The 19,915-nt window shown below is 46.3% G+C and overlaps 7 protein-coding genes across 7 annotated transcripts; 4 read left to right on the top strand and 3 right to left on the bottom strand.

The window, feature by feature from the left end:
• Positions 1–255: 255 nt before the first annotated feature.
• On the top strand, positions 256–1,843 carry TRUGW13939_11725 (uncharacterized protein; the record flags this gene model as incomplete). Its single annotated transcript, XM_035494830.1, has 4 exons — positions 256–385; positions 621–722; positions 783–1,089; positions 1,153–1,843. 4 exons carry the CDS (start codon positions 256–258, stop codon positions 1,841–1,843), a joined length of 1,230 nt encoding a protein of 409 aa, XP_035350723.1.
• A 603-nt stretch (positions 1,844–2,446) lies between these two features.
• Positions 2,447–4,560, top strand: TRUGW13939_11724 (uncharacterized protein; the record flags this gene model as incomplete). The annotated part of the gene is made up of 7 exons (XM_035494829.1): positions 2,447–2,584; positions 2,634–2,648; positions 2,702–2,775; positions 2,888–3,586; positions 3,645–3,760; positions 3,848–4,105; positions 4,202–4,560. The coding sequence occupies 7 exons, from the start codon at positions 2,447–2,449 to the stop codon at positions 4,558–4,560; spliced, it is 1,659 nt and encodes a 552-aa protein (XP_035350722.1).
• Positions 4,561–4,877: 317 nt separating this feature from the next.
• On the bottom strand, positions 4,878–6,055 carry TRUGW13939_11723 (uncharacterized protein; the record flags this gene model as incomplete). Its single annotated transcript, XM_035494828.1, has 6 exons — positions 4,878–4,917; positions 4,964–5,217; positions 5,288–5,400; positions 5,452–5,529; positions 5,581–5,861; positions 5,922–6,055. The coding sequence occupies 6 exons, from the start codon at positions 6,053–6,055 to the stop codon at positions 4,878–4,880; spliced, it is 900 nt and encodes a 299-aa protein (XP_035350721.1).
• A 900-nt stretch (positions 6,056–6,955) lies between these two features.
• On the bottom strand, positions 6,956–7,984 carry TRUGW13939_11722 (uncharacterized protein; the record flags this gene model as incomplete). The annotated part of the gene is made up of 3 exons (XM_035494827.1): positions 6,956–7,158; positions 7,233–7,853; positions 7,912–7,984. The coding sequence occupies 3 exons, from the start codon at positions 7,982–7,984 to the stop codon at positions 6,956–6,958; spliced, it is 897 nt and encodes a 298-aa protein (XP_035350720.1).
• Positions 7,985–9,047: 1,063 nt separating this feature from the next.
• On the top strand, positions 9,048–10,385 carry TRUGW13939_11721 (uncharacterized protein; the record flags this gene model as incomplete). The annotated part of the gene is made up of 1 exon (XM_035494826.1): positions 9,048–10,385. The coding sequence occupies one exon, from the start codon at positions 9,048–9,050 to the stop codon at positions 10,383–10,385; it is 1,338 nt and encodes a 445-aa protein (XP_035350719.1).
• Positions 10,386–13,968: 3,583 nt separating this feature from the next.
• Positions 13,969–15,826, top strand: TRUGW13939_11720 (uncharacterized protein; the record flags this gene model as incomplete). Its single annotated transcript, XM_035494825.1, has 3 exons — positions 13,969–13,997; positions 14,059–14,396; positions 14,451–15,826. 3 exons carry the CDS (start codon positions 13,969–13,971, stop codon positions 15,824–15,826), a joined length of 1,743 nt encoding a protein of 580 aa, XP_035350718.1.
• A 293-nt stretch (positions 15,827–16,119) lies between these two features.
• On the bottom strand, positions 16,120–19,727 carry TRUGW13939_11719 (uncharacterized protein; the record flags this gene model as incomplete). Its single annotated transcript, XM_035494824.1, has 14 exons — positions 16,120–16,551; positions 16,607–16,658; positions 16,709–16,830; positions 16,906–17,009; positions 17,061–17,172; positions 17,235–18,209; positions 18,254–18,375; positions 18,424–18,447; positions 18,503–18,582; positions 18,634–18,773; positions 18,828–18,940; positions 18,996–19,331; positions 19,403–19,468; positions 19,529–19,727. The coding sequence occupies 14 exons, from the start codon at positions 19,725–19,727 to the stop codon at positions 16,120–16,122; spliced, it is 2,877 nt and encodes a 958-aa protein (XP_035350717.1).
• Between the last annotated feature and the right edge of the window lie 188 nt (positions 19,728–19,915).

The following is a 19,915-nucleotide window of genomic DNA, read 5'->3' as shown; positions in this document are numbered from 1 at the left end:
CTGTTATCCAACGTGAATTATTATTTCTTCAAATTGAACCTAGATTTTTTGTTTAATTTAATTATTTTTAAATAATAATATATTCTTCATTAGGAGACTACTGCTGCTAGTAACATTGAATTGTTATATACAGCTTCCTCAGCTCGTGCACAACTCCGCCTTAAATATTCCCCACGCATCCCGGCTCTGACGTACTCTCTCCCTTCACCTTTACAACAACCACGACAATAGAGAAGCCAACAACTAGTTTGGAAGATGAACAAGGATTTCAAATTCATCGATGGCACCAAGACCGATAAATCAACCCGAAGAGTCGCACTCAGTCATGCGATGAAGGGTAAGAATACTGGCAAAACTCACCAGCGCCGTTCGAGGTTGGATCGAGGTCAGCCGCAGAAATACTATACAAAACCCCCCGTTCGATGGAATTGTCGCGACAAAAATAATATAGATATTACTACTGCCAGGCTTCTGGCATATGGCGAGCAGCCTCTGGTCTGCCAATCTCTGCCTGTCCCGCTCTTGCTTGAGACTACGCCTAGGAGCTTGGAGGTTATTAGAAATTGCAAGTGTTTTGGTATATTGACAAAGAAAGATGAAATGCTAATAATATGGACTAGACTTTACATTCGTTGTAGAAGCCGTGTATCCTTCTGTGCTCTGTCTTTCGTTAGACCGGATCAAATCATACTGGATTCAGATGATGTATATAGACAGGACTTGTGAGATAACTGTTATGATTCAATGGACAAAGATAGATATGCTAACTCAACATTCTATAGCATACCACTGCTCACTCGCCCTCATGGCTACATTGAACGGATTTGTTTTCGACCGCGAAGCCGAGTCTTTAGAGGCTGTCCACCATCTCGGCAAAGCAGTCGGTTTAATAAACCAAAAACTCGACACTGCGGAAGCCCTGTCAAACTCTAGCATTTCAGTTGTAAACTTCTTAATTATCCGAGAGATGTTTAGAGATGAACAATATAGTGCTGAGATTCATTTGAAAGGCTTGCAAAAGATGGTCAGATTACGTGGTGGTCTCTCGCGGTTAGAAGGCGACCGTACATTGGTCTTGAAAATTTCCAAGTGAGTTAGTTCCGTTGCAGTCTTCTCGGAGAATTTATAATCTCATTTTTGGGTTTCCTATAGGACTGATATCGACTATGCGTTTCGTTATGGCACACCAACTGGCTTTTACCGAGACGGCATCGCCCAAGCTGCCAAAGAAATGGCATTAAACAAGTTTATTATCATCGCTGACTACTCGGTTTGCTCTGGAACAAACTTCGATAAAATAGATCCATTTCTCTTACGAATACTACTGGACATCATCGGGCTTGCACATTGGTTCAACAGGGACGACAAGAGGCACAAAGCTGACCCAGACATGCTTCAAGAAGCCATTGTCTCAGTTTGCTATCGTCTGGTCCGATTCCATGCATTAGGGAATCCTCCACTCGAAAGCAAATTGGACGCTGCATATCATATCGGATTAATAGCCTTTATGACCACCCTGTTTCTCCAATTCGATGGTCGACGTTTTCTGAGGTATTCTCTCGTTTCTCGATGCCTAAAGGACATTATAGAGCGGGGGCTAGAAGGGTGTGATAGTGATTCACTTCTGTGGCTTCTTTTTATTGGAGGGATATCTGTTTTGGAAGCGGCAGATCAGCGCTGGGTGCTACTGGAGATAGCCCACATGGTTCAATTCCTGGGCATCGAAAGCTGGGTGCAACTGCGCCAACTGCTCATTAAATTTCCGTGGATCGGTGCCATCCATGACGAACCTGGAAAGGCTCTGTGGGAGACAGTAATGACAAGTTCCATTGAAAACAGCTGAACAGAGAGGGAAAAAAGACAACAATAAAAGATCTTGGGTTGGTTTTTCTTTAACTTTCTAGAAATTATTATCAATATTAATAGTCGTTATCTTCCGTTCCGATATACGAGAATACCCCCTACGCTATCTCTCGACCATCGGCTTTTCCCTCTCATATGCTCGGACTTTGGACTGGACTTAAAAGGACTTTGCAACTTCTCTGAGGCATTTTCTTGTGGCCCACAGGTTATTAGCACGGAAAATGTATGCTTTTTAAATTTTCGTACTACTTCAAAAGCTGATCCTGCATAGTGGGTTGAGAGGTTTTTACGTCTTTCACTTCCGTCAGCCAACGAGAGAAGCATTTCCTAATTAGGAATGTCCCCACAGTTTACCATACGAGGCTAGGCTGGTTAGTCTAGGTACAGATCGACTTCAGCCAATAGGAGAAGCCATTCCTAGATGGGAATCATGGGATATGTATTGAAAAGGGCTATTGTTGTGGATAATTATAATTATTAGGGATTTAAGCCCGACACTATATATACCGAGGGTTTTCAACATCTCCTGTCCTCTTTTTTCTACACATCACCCACCGCGATCCCAACATAGGATTCCTATACAATGACACAGCAACAAGACACCCACGATGCTCTGGAGAGTCAATTAGTTGGCGCATGTAGCAAAGAAATACCGGTAGTATATCCGCCCTTGTTGACCCGGAGCATCGTTGTTTTCAGTCTTATGTTGGCCACCTTCCTGGTAGGAACAAGCTCCTTGATACTTCAAAACACCAGCTAACTTTCCATAGATTGCACTTGACATGGTATGTCTGAATTTATAATCCAAGTTAGAGGTTCGTTCTGACAGTCGCTTTAGAGCATTATCGGTACCGCCGTCCCTATGATTACCACTGAGTTTAACAGCACGGCCGACATAGGCTGGTATGGCAGGTGAGCAATGATTCCTACACTTCATCATAGCATACAACGCATTTTACTTGCATGTTTTTGCTCTGGGAATATCATATGTGTCTGTGTACGTTACTGACTTCTTCTATGGCAGTGTCTTCTTTCTTACATTGGCTACCTTTATATCTCCCTGGGGTAAAGCTTACAAGTACTTCTCGTTACGAATTGTATATATCACAGCAATTTTCGTATTCGAAACCGGCAGCCTTATCTGTGCCGTATCACAAAACAACATCACCCTCATTGTTGGTCGTGCTATTCAGGGTGCCGGAGCCGCGGGTTTAGCTGGCGGTGGTTACACTATCACGGCTTTTATTGTGCCACTTGATGCACAACCAGTCGTTGTCGGCCTGATGGGTTCTGTTTTTACAATAGCCAGTATCGCAGGTCCGTTGTTAGGAGGCGTTTTCACATCCGACGTGAGCTGGCGATGGTGCTTTTATATCAATCTACCCATCGGAGGAGTCACAGTTCTCTGCATACTGGTTTTCTTCAGAACACCTGCTCATTCCAAAGTGAGCCATGGAGCACCCGCCAGAGAGATCATAGCAAGCTTTGATCCTATTGGATTAGTTTTGATGTTTTCAGGCGTCCTCTGTTTCTTCATTGCTGTGCAACAGGGAGGTGTGTCGAAGCCATGGAATTCGGCAGAGGAAATCGGTCTCTTGGTCGGTTGTGTACTCTTACTAACCCTGTTTGTCATCAATGAGTGGTATCAGGGAGACAGTGCTCTAATCGTGTACCGCATATTGAGCACGAGGTCGATTGGTGTATGCTCCGGCTTTATCTTCTTGTGGGTGGTCCTTCCTCCTTGCTTTACAATTTGTTTAACCATTGACATCGAAGTATAGCCTCAACGCCGGAAACATTGCACTACAATATAACCTGCCTATCTATTTCCAATCAATCCAAGGTAACTCTGCTGTAGAAAGTGGTATCAAGATGATCCCATCGATCCTAGCGACTGGTACGTTTATCATCATGATATATCATCACCTTCAGTCACATTTTCGGTGCATCTAGGAAAGACTGACATTTATTCTGCTGATAATAGCTCTTTCAACGGGAATTGGCTCGGCGGCCATCGGGAAATTGCACATCTTCCAACCTTTCCTACTGGCTGGAGCAGCCATTGCTACTGTTGGGATCGGCCTTATCTATACTTTTGATATCAATGTGGGCTTGGGTCCCATCATTGGATACCAGATATTATACGGTGTCGGCACTGGCCTCGGAGTACAGACGCCTAATCTCGTGGCAACCGTCACGAGCCGGCCGGAAGACGTGTCGATTGCCGTTGCTACTGTTTCATGTAAGTGACCACCCCATATGACACACCTTTTTTTAAAGGCTATAATGGCAAAACTGCTGCTTTTAGTGGTCTATTACAGAACTGACACTGTTGCAGTTTTCATGTTCACTGCTGGTGGCTGGGGAGTAGCGGTGGCAGACGCCATTCTGAACAATCTGCTCCTTCAAAAGTTGCCTCAGTACGTACCTGACATCGATCCCCAATCTATATTGAGCGTTGGTGCTGGGGGGATCAAAGATGTATACCATGGAGAAGTACTCAGAGGTGTGCAGCAGGCATATCTCGATGGTCTTCATGGTAGCTGGGCTCTCGGAATCGCAGCTTTTGGAGCTACGTTCCTCTGGGCTCTCGTCCCTGAGTGGCCGGGAAGGCTTCTATCGCCATCTGAAGAGAAACACGATGCTCAGGTAAATGAGGAAGACCAGAGTGACCGAGGTGTGGGAAAAGAGAGTTGAGAATCCACAGCCGGACTACCGAAGATGCGACGCAGTTCTCGGTAGGGTTTTAATTGAATACATGAAGGAGGTTTTCCGAACGATAAGGAAAATCTTACTTTTCCAATGCCCAAAAGGTAGTCACTGATCACAAGTATCAAAAGAGCGGAGTGTGAGTTGAAAATTTTCTTCTCCAAGACTTCATTTGTAATTTAGATAATCATTTTCATCCTTGGGTCCTTCTGATATGGCACATCTCGACATGTATTTAGCTACTCTATATAATGAAATTAGATTTACCTCTTCGAATCCACCTTGTAAAAACAACTAGACATTTTTTAACCAAGAGTGTTCCAGTGCTTGCTTTGCTGTTGGCCGCTTCGCAGAATCCAGTGTCAGCAAGTAGCAAATAAAGTTGACACACCCTCGCTCGACCTGCCGGTTACATAATTCTTCTTCCAGTGGTGTCATTGGAAGGGTCTTTTGCTCCACCAGCCTTTCTGCCAGGTCGAATTCCTTGGAAAATTGCGGACTCTCATGCCGGGAAATTGATCCGATGAGTTGGATGATCTTTGCAATGCTGCATGCTGCCTGGCTCGTGGCTAGTGGTACAGAGCTGACTTTAAAATTGACATCCGCGACACCGAATAGAGGCCTGCCAGAGATAAAATGCGCTAGCTGAGAGAGAGAGACGTATTAGGCCACTCGAACTGTAGTAAATATAGGGGAAGGGCTAACCAACACTAACGCCCAAAGACCACACATCACATGCTGAAGAAGGAGCATGGCCCATCCATATCTCGGGCGCTCGTATGGAAAATCCCTGAAGACGATGCTCTCTGTGTTCTCCGGCAGGTATTACTAAGTAGTTAACATTCGCTAGACTTAAAGTCAAGGTGGATGCAGTCTTACACCCCTCAAGATCTGCCAACTTCACCGAAGGAGAGGCACTAGAGGCCTCGGAAACAAGAATGTTGTTTGGGTTGACATCTAGTAAAAGGTTAACACGTTTTTACACCCTCGAATTTCAGAGAATCTTACCTGTGTGAACAGCGGCACCATTTCCGTCCATGTCTAGAAATGCTACTAGAGCGTTAAGAACAGAACTTGCGACGGTTTTCAAAAACAAAGAATTCGATGATTGCTGTTTATTTCTTAAAGACCAGAGGTCACAGCCCATCCATTCAAAAACCATGCACTGGTTGTTTTCTGTTACTTCTCGTTGCGATCGAATGTACGGTGATCGCTTGATGCAGTCGAATTCATATACGCTGGCTTCTCTCTCATACAAGACAGGATGCGCTGGAGTTTTCACCATCACCCTATGTTTCTGATCAGTAGGTTGACTGCATAAATGTGGTTTTTTTGTTCTGTTCTCATACGGAATGGACGTGCCATCAATGTGAGCCTTGAATACATTTTCCTTCAAGGATTGAGTAATCAGGTACGAGCCTCTTCGTCCGGGAATGATAATTTTCTGGCCATTCGCAAGAAGTTCATAGATTGGACGGGTCATTTTGTTGTGTTAGATAGAGGTGTTAACACTATCTTATGGAGGCTCATGTTGTAAAGGACAAAGGGAATACCGCGAGCCGCGCATGTTGGAAAATTCTTGGCGTAAGCTAATTGGATATTTTTTCTAACCCTGCTCTCGCATATTTGACTATACAACTATAGTGGAATTATATCACATGAAACCTTCTACCTCGCCGAACAACAAGGTATTGATGCTACAGGAACATATTTGGCATGAGATAACATGCTCTTGCCATTGAAAATAATTCCAATGTTCACTCTCCGCTTTCGGGTTCATTAAGGAAGCAGGGTCATCTACAAGCTTATTAAAAGACAACTGTTCTGGGAGAGATATCATGCCATGACTGAGAAGGATAGAATGGGTAGGACTTGTGATCTTCTTGTCATCTCCTGGTTTAATGGAAAGCTTAGGTAATTTTACCTTTAATACAAAGTATAAAATAGGTAGCTAAGCTAACATCAATAACCCTATAGCCCTAACTTTAGTATAGAAACTGTTTGTCGATTTGTAAAAAGCATTGTCACTTTTTATAATATCCACCCGTTGCTCTAAGCTTGGAACGTTTTCCGCCCCTAATTCCAAATCCTTGAGCCAACTGAGAATTCTAGGCATGAAAATAAGGTCGTCAGCTGCTTCAACTGCAACTCGACTCGGAAATCTTAACCCATCCTGGCTGTAGTTCTTCGCATCTCCTCGAGAAACAAGGAACGTAGCTGTGTCAGCTTATATTCGTCACGATATTCCCAATATAGCCCATTGACTTCTCTGTCTTTATCTTCCCATTGACTCTTAATTGACTCGATGTTATTTGTCTTTCCTTCCAAAAATCCAGGATACTGGCAAGCTATGGACAGAGGCATAGCAGAGACGCATTCCCAATCAACGACAGCACTGAGGGAACCGGTTTTCGTCGATGAGAATGTTGTGTTGGTTTAGGTCATCGTGGAAGATCATTGTCGGCTCGGGTTCTAGTTGTGCGCTGGGGAAGAAGTTGTCGAGCTGGTCTTGAAGTTTCGCGATGATTATGAGGGCATTCTCTAGATCTTCGGGGTCTTCTTCTTCATCCTCGTCATCTCCGTTGTCTTTTTCTTTTCTTCCTCTACCCTTTAAGTTTTTCAATCTTGGCTTTCTCAGGAACACTCGCCGCCACATATACAGGCTTTATCAGCCGCCAGGTTCTCAAAGTTGTCACTTTGGCAATCTTGATGAGATATTTGGGCCAAACGCTGGCGACAATCAATCTCTGCGATATCTAATCGCACAGATAACCATTCTTTGCTAGTTGAAAACGGACCACGGCTTATATTGGAACGAGGGTCACGGGTGATAAAAGATGTGTAGACTAGTCCCTGGACTTTGAAAGTATGAGAGTCCTGGTTGTTGAGAGGGAAGTCGATGACATCCGAATCAGGAAACAAGCTACCGATGCCGGTCAGTTGTCTTTGGAAAGTATCTGAGCATAGATCGGCAAGTTGGCGTACAATCTTTTCCTTGTCACTGAACGAAAGTTCGTGCCAAATATCGGCCGATGGCTTGCCTGGAACTTTGTCCATCATTATCCACTCAAAACCAACAGAATTTGAGCGGTCAATATTGTATGCCAAAACTTGAGGTACTGGAAGACTGCTATTCTGGGCAACCCATTGCGGGATTGCGACCTCACCGAGAGTTTTCCATTTTGGATAAATGGGCAAAGTGACCCTGACAACAACTTCCTTATCGTCAGAGGCGACAATGTAAAGTCTGTTGAACGCTCCTTTTGCTAGAAACTTAACCTCTGGGTAGGCCAAGCGCTGCCTTGGCAGCTTCTTTAATTGTGTTTTTATCGAGCTTACTGGCCCATCGAGGTTCACGACCCCATCTGGTGCGAGTCCACTTCGAACCGCGCAGATCTGGGAGTACATCCATCTCTGGTAGAAATTTCGGAGAAGAAAATGACGAGCTTAAAGAAAAGTAAAGGGAAAATGAAGGGAAGGGGGGAGAGAGCCGCAATGAGTTTTCCTCCGTGGCAGACAAATCGGTATTCGATCTAGAAAAGGGCGAGTATTGGTGACTATCACCGCGGTTTTAATTAATTTATTAATTAGCTTATATTACCGCCTCTATACCGCCTTTCTAATATTATTCGTACAGATTATAATCAATATTAGAAATGACTTCACAAAAGTCAATTATTGGGTACCGGTACCGCCCGTAGTTGCCAAAATTAGAATTTCTATTAAATAAACTGAAATAAGTCTGCTAGTAGTGACACCCAATCACGCAGTTTAGTATAAATTGGGTGTAAAAAAAGTAACCACCGTGGAAAAAGCATTCGCCCCAACAGATGGGACGTGGAGTGCTTCAGATGTCAGGAATTCCCTAATAGAGGAAACTCGTATAGGGGATTATTCAACCATATTGGAAATTTACAGGTCTTGTTTAGATTTTGACTCGCTTTATATATGTATTTAGTAGTAATTAGCAGTAAATTCCCTCCACAAAGTTTAACATCCAATCATCAACAACTAAGAACAACTTGAAGTGTATTCAAGTGGTGGCATTGCATACAGGGCTCGGGGATAGCGTTAGGCCAGGAATGATAAAGCGGGTTCAATGAAAATCAATTAGATACTAGCTAGCCAATTCTTTCCATGAAAATCTATCAATACAGCTCCATAGCCCATTTAAGAAATTACCAAGTCTGTTTTCAAATTCAGCAACATTAAAAAGACTCTAACCCTAACCCTAGCCCTAGCAGAGATCCCCACCGGCAGTTACATAAGCACGTCACGATAAGCTGATAAGCAGATGCTTATCGGCGGATTATGTATTATTCCGCGCTCTCACTTAATTTTTTTTAGGTTATGCGGAGAATGTTTCTCGCAGCTCTCAACTTCATTTTCACCGGTCAGGCATTTTTCTTCGTCTCTCTCTAGACTGGAACCTTTGGTAGGAACATATCCTCCATTTTTGGCCAGGGACCGCAACAATGACCACAGAACTTACGAAAAGTACCTCATTAGAGGATGAATCTCCCGTCGTTCAACCCGAAACCGAGACTGCTCCCGCGCAGACCTTTCGGGAATTAGGTGTTATAGATTCACTATGTGAAGCTTGCGAAAACCTTGGATTCTCAACACCAACGCCAATTCAAGCGCGCTGCATCCCCATCGCTTTACAAGGACGAGATTTGATTGGCCTCGCAGAGACCGGTAGTGGGAAAACAGCAGCATTTGTATTGCCGATACTCCAGGCGCTGATGGAAACCCCTCAACCACTTCATTCGCTTATCCTCGCACCGACTCGAGAACTTGCGCAACAGATCGCCCGTACCGTGGAAGCTTTGGGTGCTACGATCTCCGTGCGATGTACGCTATTGATTGGTGGTATGGATATGATGCCGCAAGCTATTGCTCTGGGAAAGAAACCGCACGTCGTCGTTGCGACTCCGGGACGTTTGCTGGATCATTTGGAAAACACAAAGGGGTTTTCGTTGAGGCAGATCAAATTCCTCATTCTGGATGAGGCCGACAGGCTTCTCGATCTCGATTTTGGACCAATTATAGACAAGCTTCTCCGCCTCTTACCGAAGAGAAAAACATACCTCTTTTCGGCCACCATGTCCAGCAAGGTTGAATCACTTGAGCGGGCGTCATTATCGGACCCAGTGCGAGTTTCAGTCTCAACCAAGAACCAGACAGCCTCAAAGCTATTACAGTCTTACTCATTCATCCCACACAAATTCAAAGATGTTTATCTTGTACACCTGCTCAACGAGCGTACGGGGCAAATGGGCATACTTTTCACTCGCACAGTCCACGAAACCCAGCGACTATCTTTCTTGCTACGGAATCTCGGGTTTCCTGCTATCCCGATCCATGGCCAACTGTCGCAAAGCGCTCGTTTAGCATCCTTGAACAAATTCCGCACGCGGTCTCGCAACTTACTCATTGCAACTGATGTTGCCGCCCGAGGATTGGATATCCCTGCTGTGGATTTTGTGCTCAACTATGATCTGCCTCAGGACAGCAAGACTTACATTCACCGAGTGGGAAGAACTGCCCGTGCGGGAAAGAGTGGTATAGCTATTTCATTCGTTACCCAGTATGATGTGGAATTATGGTTGCGAATTGAAGACGTTCTGGGCAAGAAAGTGGACGAGCACAAGCCTGAAAAGGACGAAGTCATGATCTTTGCCGAGCGAGTGAGCGAGGCACAGAGGAGAGCTATCATGGCGCTGAGGGATATGCAAGAAAAAGACACCAAGGGCCGGGGAGGCAGACACAAGAAGAGAACCAGAGATGACATGGACAAAGAGGATAATTAGAGTGAACCGCCGGCGAATAATATTTCCGCCTTGCATAGGCGATGACTCTCGAATTCTTCAGATGGAGAAGTCAATTTGAAAAAAAAAAACCAATTACCCTCGCCAGCCCCATGATATTCTGGAGACGGCTATTTCTACAGCCAGTTTCATTGCTGCTATAACTCCTTTGTCAATCTCGGTGGATATGATACAACTTGGAGAAACTAGCGATGTACGGACAGGTCCTTTTCCTGTGTCGAATCAACCACATCGTGCACCTTTAGTGCTCGCACAACAGGCGATGAGCAGTCAGTGATGGAGATTTTATATCATTATTTCACGAAACATTATAGGACTCCAGACGATCATTCTGCCAAGCTTGGTTCTGGCTCACGGAGATGGCCATGACGAGACCCTCAGGTCAGCCTCTTGATGGGAGACTGTCAATCTCAGGCTGGTCCCGAATTCTATATCAAAAACAGTTTCATCTTTTTTGTTGTTTCCTCGAGGTAATTATCGACTTTGGAATGCAAATAATGGCTCCTACTTTGAATGTATTGATGACTAGCATAATGATGAAAGAGCGTGCTTTTAATGGAATTAAATAGAAGTCTCGTATATTAGTTGAATTGAATGCAAACCGTCACAGTTAATGATATGTGCGGCTGTCAAGAGTATAAATAATATCAAGACAGCTCCATCCAGACATTTACACAACTAAACCACCTTTCACTTGACATCAGACATGGAGCCAGCTCAATCTAGCCTGAAAGCCACCCGCTGTAGGTCCCGACCAAACAGTTGGGTGGAATATACTGCCAGTTTGTCTGCCGCACGGTTTTTCTCGACGCGTGGACTTGACCTACCTCTTCAGTCTTTTCGGCAGGTATATAGTAAGATCGAGTTTCTGTGTAATTCAGTTTTAAAATGACTGAGCGGGAATCAAAAGGCGTAGAAGAGAGGGCATTCTATTCCTCCTGCCTTGACTCTAGCAATTCCAAGTTTGTTGGACTCAGAACCCATGTCCCCGTGCTAGCAGTGATTAGTATTTCGTTTATAGTCGCACTTTTGAAACACGATCCGTTTGAATCTGAGTCTGGTTGAGAAGGTATTGACGATAATTTCAGCGATATTTTACAGCTGGCCGTTTCCATGCTCGAGAATGACGGTCATGTGAGGATATCGTACCCTAACGTGGTTTCCGACACTTTGTTTCAACGGCGGGAGACTCGGCGGCTTCTTCGACACAGCCAATGACCCTGATAGCTGGGTTTTGCGAAATTGTCTATTTAGTGGCTATGCATTGCTGTGCGACAAGCATTAGGCGCCAAGCTATCCGTCTGTTAAAGGCGTATCCCCACAGAGAAGGGATTTGTGACACAACGTTGCTTGGAAATACGGTCGAGGCGATATTAAGAGAAGAAAGCGCCGCACGAGCGACTTGGGCCGGTGATCGGCTATTATATTCTAATAATATTAGGGATGATGGAATCAAATGCTAGAATGCTAGTGGGATTGTTAGACTTGGTGATCGTCTCGGATTTTTCCTGCTAGCCATCGATCGACATTGGATTTCAGACCGTCATTTCTTTTTGCGATCCGTGTGTATAAGGTTTTAAAAGTGAAGATACGCTGTGCAACAACAGATTCGATTGCTGCCCCGGCAGAGTTTCACTGTTTAAACTGTGACTGGTGATATTGCAATAATCTTAATGTCTTGAGAATATCTCTATAATAAAATTTACGTTTTAGACAATATTTCCCTGTCTTGCCAATAAGGCCAATCAGGATTTACTCGTATAAACAACTCGGAACTGTTGGTTGTCAATTCATTGCCTATGATTATTATTGGAAGAGATAGCATGCAGATAGTCGGGGTGCAAAAGGGAACCCTGTCCGACCATTGACGTGCCACAGCTAGCCTAATAGTGGCAAGCCTCAAGCTGTCGGGTTTCATCGGTGAATATACGACATGAGTACTAGCATTTAGTAGCGTCGCAAGATAGGGAGCCGCAGGTGGTAGTACTGCGTCGGCCAATAAAAGCCAATTCTCAGAGGATTACCATAGCATTTAGTGTTATCATTCATCCGTGCGATCACGTTTCAATAATAATAATAAGTGGCAACTTGCAAGGGCTGGACAGTGGACACGCGACATGCCCAAAGGAGCTGGGTCCAACAGCGGCTCAATGTGCACTGGCTACTAGTGTGGGATCTTTACTTTTTTCGGCAAGGCCGATGCGAGGCTCATGGACAAATAATAATAAAAGTTTAAGTAACAGCAGCAGTGAAGGGGGAAAATGTCTCACTTGGCACTGTTAAGAAATTAGAATCGGATCTCGCCGACGTGGTGATCTTCTTGCCTCCCCTTTTGATTCGCTGGCGGTACGGGATCTATCATGTAACCTGTTCAACCTCACGTATTATGTGTTATTTATTAGCAATCCAATCCCAATGCAACGAAAGGGCTGAATCAGTGAATCCGTCAAGGATTTTTTTTTTTTTTTTTTTTCCTTTTTTCTTTCTAATTTTTCTCGGTCGGCTATAGCCGTATGGACAAGTTATTGGGAGAACCACGGTAGCGACTTGGCCCACAGCCACCGAGTCTTGGCAGAGAAGCAATTTCGCCCCCGGCTGTGGTATACAGAAAACTCAGATGGTAGATGGGATGGTGTTTACCACGGAGTGCTCGTGTAGTGTAATTACATCCCCGCAAAAATAAAGGGTCAGAGAGATAAGACTCGGCTCAAAAAGGCAGGCAGAAAGAACGGCCACACGGTGGACGCGGGGAAGGTGGATTTCATTATGCAATGGAAAAATCCAAACAGGCAGCTGAGATATCAAGTATCAACGCTTCGTCTGGAGTACTAGTAGGGGAGCGGTTTCTGTTACCTATTCGGTTGGCCTCGGAGCGCATTAAGTCCCGAATAGGCTAGCGCGGCAATTTGCTTGGCGTGCGAGTCCAGTCCATGCGTTGGATGCAACATCCAAGAGACCCCGTCCCCATTTATTCTTCCAGGCGTGCTACTTTACGAGATTAAATAAATAAGAAGAATATAACAATAACCAGCTTGACAAGGTTCGCGGATTTCCCGGCTGTGGCAAATGTCCGATGCAGATATTTTCCATTTTCCATTTTTCCCCTTTCCATATTTTCCACCCGGCGGAACTCTTCTGGAAGCAGATAAAGAAGCCCGCCGGCTAATTAGCGCCAGGGTTACATCGAGGGCCGCGCTCCACCGCCGCGCCAAGACCACGGCTCCGCCAGTCACGGTGCCGCAAGCAGCGACAGCCGAGCGGGGGGTGGAACATCGGCCGTCTTGGCGCGCCTCGGCTGGGCCACTGAGCGTTGCGCAGCTTATCGAGGGTGCCATGCGCTCCTGAAAGCTTGGCGCACCAGCGGGGCCTGCTCTTGCCTCGGCCACATCAGGAACAGCGCGCCCGCATGCGTTTTGCTGTTTGTCTATAACCTCGCCTGGCCCCGTCCCATTTTTTTGTCCTTTTTTTCTTTCTCTTCCTCCTTCCATCCTCGCCTCACTTTCACCTCGTTGATCCTGCTTGCTTCCCGTCAAACTCGTCTGAAGCACGGAGCACTTCTTTCGCCATGGCCGAGCACGAGTCTGAGGTTGCCCAGTAAGTCTTGGTTTGCGCGAACATGGAAAGGAAAGAAATTTCTAACTCGCCTCGCGCTTAGGGTGCACCAGTCTACCGACAATGTCGAAAAAGTAGCTACTACTGATGTTGCCGTCTCCGATGTCGTCGACGAAAAGGCCCCCTTCGCCACCCCCGATGGAGAGGAGCCCAACGAGGAGGAGAAGCGCACGCTGAAGCGCGTCGCTGAGCACTTGCCCGCCTCTGCCTGGCTGGTCGCCGTCATCGAGCTGTCCGAGCGATTCACCTACTACGGTACCCAGGGTATCTTCCAGAACTACATTCAGCGTCCTCTCGACGGCAGCGAGGGTCGCGGTGCTCTGGGCATGGGCCACCAGGGTGCCACCGGTCTTTCCACATTTTTCCAGTTTTGGTGCTACGGTATGTAATATCCTTCTCGCGCGCAAATATATTTGTGGCTAATTATTGAAACAGTGACTCCTATTCTTGGTGCCGTTATTGCTGACCAGTACTTGGGTAAATACAAGACCATTGCTGTGTTCTGTGGTGTCTATATCGTTGGTCTTCTTATTCTGCTCCTCACCGCTCTCCCACCCGCCCTTGAACATGGCTCTGGTCTCGGCGGTTTCATTGTTGCTATCATCGTCATCGGTCTGGGTACCGGCGGTATCAAGAGTAACGTCGCTCCCCTGATTGCCGACCAGTACACGCGCAAGAAGATGGCCATCCAGACCAAGCCCAACGGCGAGCGTGTCATTCTCGACCCCGCAGTGACCGTGCAGCGGATCTACATGATTTTCTACGGTTGTATCAACGTCGGTTCGCTCTCGCTGCTCGCCACCCCTTACATGGAGCGCGACATTGGCTTTTGGTCCGCTTTCTTGCTCTGTCTGTGCATGTTCCTCGTCGGTACTGGCGCCTTAGTTCTCGGCCGCAAGTACTACGTGGTGCGCCCACCCCAAGGCCAGGTCATCACTGATGCTTTCCGCTGCATGGGTCTCATGATCAAGCACTTCAACATGGATGCCGCCAAGCCCACCTGGCAAGCTGAGAACGGCTATAACAGCGTCAGTCGCTGGGACGACCACTTTGTTGACGAGGTGAAGCGTGCCATTATTGCCTGCAAGGTCTTTGCTTTCTATCCTATCTACTGGGTTGTCTACAATCAATTCTCCAACAACTTCGTCACCCAGGCCGGCCAGATGGAGGCACATGGAATTCCCAACGATTTGATGCAAAACTTTGATCCCATCTCCATCATTGTGTTCCTTCCTATCCTTGAATTGGCCATTTACCCTGTTATGCGCAAGCTGCACATTCCCTTCAAGCCCATCACCCGTATCGCCGTGGGATTCTGCGTCGCTTCCCTCGCCATGGTCTACGCCGCCATTGTACAGCACCTGATCTACGCCGCCGGCCCTTGCTACGATTCTCCACTCTGCGATGCCTCCATAATCGATGGCGTTGCTACGGGCAATAAAGTCCACATCGCCATCCAGACCCCAGCCTACGTGTTGATCGGTCTCTCCGAGATTTTCGCTTCCGTGTCTGGCCTCGAGTACGCCTACACCAAGGCTCCTCCTTCCATGAAATCGTTTGTCCAGTCCATGTACCTGTTGACCAACGCCTTCGGATCTGCCATTGGCGAGGCCTTGACGCCTGTTGCCTACGACCCAGCCATCCTGTGGATGTTTGTCGGCTTGGCCGTTGCTTCCTTCCTTGCTGGTATTATCTTCTTCGGCTGCTTCTACAAGTTGAACGCCAAGGAAGAGGAACTGAACGCATTGGACGCTGACGAGTATGGCCCGGACCAACACGGTGTGGCTCCTGCTACTCAGGTGGGAAAATAGTTGAAGTATAGTAGTGATGATGTAAATGCTAATTAATATATGTTATTTGACGAGACTGGTTTTCAAATTACAACAACTTGTAGATTATAAACGTATTGATCGCTACACGTAATTCCTGTTTTAACCATCACTCTGTCGAGAGTTTGATGTAAATCAGTATGTCTTTGAAACAGGATTCCCGGGTAGGGTTAGGGCTAGGGCTTCGGCATTCTACCTACCGGCTTTACCAAACACTACATCTATCCTACGCATCATCAACATCCCCCAAAAAGGAGAAAAGGAATGAACAAAGACTATCCCATCGTCAAAGTTACATTCACCCCCGCCGACGCCATCTCCCCTCCATTCTCCATCAACGCAAACACATACTCCCCATCCTCCACCGTCCACTCGTAGCTTCTATCCAACACAGTCAGATACCGAGCAACATCAACATCTATTTCAACCCGCACCGCCTCATCCGGATCCAGATATACGCGCGAAAAGCCTACGAGTTGTCGGACGGGACGCGTGATGGATGAAACGCGGCCGAGCAGATAGACCTGTGCGACGTAGCTGCCTGGTAGGGTTCCGTTGTTTTTGATTTGGCAGGTGAATTGGATCGTCGATGTTGCTGAGAAGGTTTTGCTTGCGCTGCTGCTGCTGGTGGTGTTGTTGTCGCTGACACGAGCGTTGAAATTAGACACCTGGAAAGTGGTGTATGAGAGGCCGTAGCCGAATGGGTACTTGATGGTATATTCGTCAGCGAAGGCGATCGGCCAATAAGAACAATAAACATACAATTGCTGTTGACTGAATGTCGGTATAGTTTCGAGGAAACGACGGCTTATAACTGAAACACGGTTAGTATCAAGATACTTGTTAGCATGAACAGTGTCATACTTGTAATAAACAGGAATTGTGCCAGCATCGTACGGCACACTCAACGGCACTCGACCGCCGGGATTCACGACCCCAAAGATTGTATCTGAGATTGCCTGGCCGGCTGATTGACCGCCGAAGAACTACATGTAGGATCAGGAGTTAGTATGCCGGTTTCCTTCATAGCTGGGAGTAATTTGACATGCCGTATTCAAGACTGCCGCAGATTTGCTATAGTAGTCCGGGATGACGAATGGCCGGCCGCCCTCAAGAACCAAAATTACGGGCTTCCCAAGGGCATAAATTGCGTCTGCTAACACGGCTGATCGACATTATTAGAATACTAGTGTGCGGTAGTTAAAGTAGTACTCACTCTGATCCGACGACAAGCTTAGAGTAGCTCGATCCGCACTCTCGCCATCAGAGTTCCAATTTGCTCCGACAGCGAGGACAATCACATCCGAGGACTTGGATAGGTCGATTGCCTGTTAATTTTAATTAGAAGAAAACAACCCCTAAATAATACTTGAATAAAACAGGGCATTACCTTTCCAACCGGGTCGTTCCGATCCACCAAATTCCAAAACAGGATAATCTGCGCATTGAGAGAATTCATATTCTCAATCTTCTGATGGTAATTCCAAGCCTGATACTCAACCCTAATCTTATGCACGGCCCCCTTCCTAAAGGTAAACGGCGCAGAGCCAGGAGGGGCTGCAGTGCTATTCACTGCCGAGTACTCTATTCCCGGTATATTCGACAGCAGATTTCCAGAAGTTGATTTTGATGCCTCGACAAAAAGTTTCCCGTCAATGTATAACTTTGAAGTCGTGTTTGCGTACACTGCAATACCGAGCCAGCCATCAACGTCTGCGTCAACGGGACTCGACAGGCTCCCTTCCCATACCACGCTAAAATTGTTCGAAGGTAGACCACTTGGCGGATACAGACCCCAGTCTAGAGTCGGTGTTTCGATTTTCTCAATCATGGGTTCTGTAAAGTTGGGGTTTGCGTAATATGTAGCCCGTAGGCCGCCAGATGTTGTCCCGTTGTTAGTAGAAAGCAGGTAGGGCGGGATATTGTACTGCCCGTTGTACGTCCACGAATTGGCGCCCCAGCTCGTCACCATCTCCGTCTCGGGGAAATTTTCCGCAAGATATTTGGAAGTTGCCCGGCGTATTGTGGTTGCGTGCTCAACGGGGTATCCGCCAAACTGCCCAGAATAGTCTCCATAATTGAATGTGTCCACAAAGGGGCCAACCAGAGCTATTTTTTTAATATTTTGCTCGCCAGGGACGAGAGGAAGTGTTGAATTGCGGTTTTCCAGCAAAATTATACTTTTTTGAGCAGCTTCCAACGCTAGAGGTATATGAGACTGGGTGATCGCGTCCGAGTCGATATCGTCGGCAATAAAGCGGTTGTCGAAGAGGCCAAGGTCATACTTTACCCCTAGCACTCTTTTGGCGCGGGATTGCAGGGTTGATTTTTGCAGTGTGCCGTTGTTGACGAGATCTTCAATTGTCTGGATACGTTAGGTTGCCCTACTCAAGATGCTGCTTGTCTTACGGTGAGAAATGTGTCTAGCGGAAAGTCATAGTATTGGACCATGCCACCGGCGTTGAACCACTGGGTCAGGGTATCTCCAGTCGAGCTGGTGACCATATGTGTAGAGAGAAGTTCGGCTAGGCCTAGCAAATATTTAGCATTGTCTCAAACATTGTTCAACTTTATCTAACCGGTATCATCAGCAGTGATATAACCTGTTCTCAAGTCAGCTCTCAACCATCTATACTTTATAGCAGTTTTTCAGCTCACCATCAAACCCCCAATCATCCAACGCTTTGTACAGAATCGGGTTTACCGAGCACGGAACGTCATCGAGTTCATTATATGCCCTGCCCTTCAAATTAACATGTGCTTTTTCAACCCCTCGTTAAAATGCTCACATCATAACCCCCTTTGCACCACCAAGATCAACAACCGCTTTGAACGGCACCAGCATTTCTTGAAGAACCTGTCTAACTCCATATCCCATGAAAGGAGCTGCGTTGTGACCTGCCTGAGGCGAGCCATGTGCTGCAAAATGCTATAACTAATTGTTAGCAAGTTGGGATGAGTTTCATAATTTCTGGAAGAATACCTTCATCACCGGAACAACCGCATCAGGATCCGACCAAGTGCTATTTTTCGACAGGCCGGAAGCGTATGCAACGCCCATGTGCGCAGTCAGCACCATATCCTCGCCCCATGCCTCTATTTCTACAGTCAGATCTCAAAGCACACTTCCAAGTTCAAAAGCTTGTCAAACCTTGAGCCCTCCCCCACCTAGGATCCTTGCCCAAATCCAGCACGGGCGCAAAACATGCTCTAATACCAATCGAACTTGCTTCTTCGCCAATCGCCCTGCCCACGCGGTGCACAAGGCCAGTATCAAACGAGGCAGCCATGCCAATGGATTGCGGGAACATGGATTGTTTAAAGGAGCCGATGCCGTGTAGACACTCGCCTGTTTGCAGGATGGGGATGTCTATGCGGGATTTGCGTGAGTTTAGGCGTTGCATGTCATTGTATTGGGATTTGTTTGTTGGGTACCAGTCGTGCATGAATCCGATGGGGGCGTTGGGTGCGAGATGCATTCGTTCGTCTATTCGATGTCAATTTTTTATAGCCTTGTTTTTTTTTTTAAAAAAAAAAAAAAAAAAGACAGCGACGAACCCCATAGTGCATTGTCGGAGTTTGGACCAATGATACTATCGGCAAACATGAGTTGGAGCTGAAGAGCTAGAAATTTGATTCAATCAGTCGAGGTGCACTCTGTTAGCAGTCACTGGCTAAACTTACCCAGCTCTAACACAGTCATGTTCGCGACAAGTGTGTCCAAAAAGGCATCTTTCTGAAGCGCCCGCGTGTCGTACGAAACCGCTCGGTCGTTCTCTCCAATTCTTTGTCGGGGGTTGAAACTGAAGTCATTCGGAAATAGTTGGGATGCAATACATGGTCCAATGAAGAACCCCACAGTTATTGCTTTTAGGGCTAACATCTTTTTTTGTAGTTTAGACAACCACCAATCGACAGTTACACACTGCGTCTGGTGTTTCTTTCTCAAAACTTGAACTATCCTCGGGGTAAAAAGTCCTGCTTTACCCCGCGTGCAAGACTCCACATCATCTAGCTAGACACTAGGCCAATTTTCTATATTAGCAGGCGGCTAAATTGGTGATGGAAACT

The sequence above is a fragment of the Talaromyces rugulosus genome, chromosome VI (genome assembly GCF_013368755.1).
Source record: "Talaromyces rugulosus chromosome VI, complete sequence".
In the NCBI taxonomy this organism is placed as follows: domain Eukaryota; kingdom Fungi; phylum Ascomycota; class Eurotiomycetes; order Eurotiales; family Trichocomaceae; genus Talaromyces; species Talaromyces rugulosus.
The sequence above is the reverse complement of the archived record's forward strand: the minus strand, read 5'-3'. Positions and strand labels throughout refer to the sequence as shown.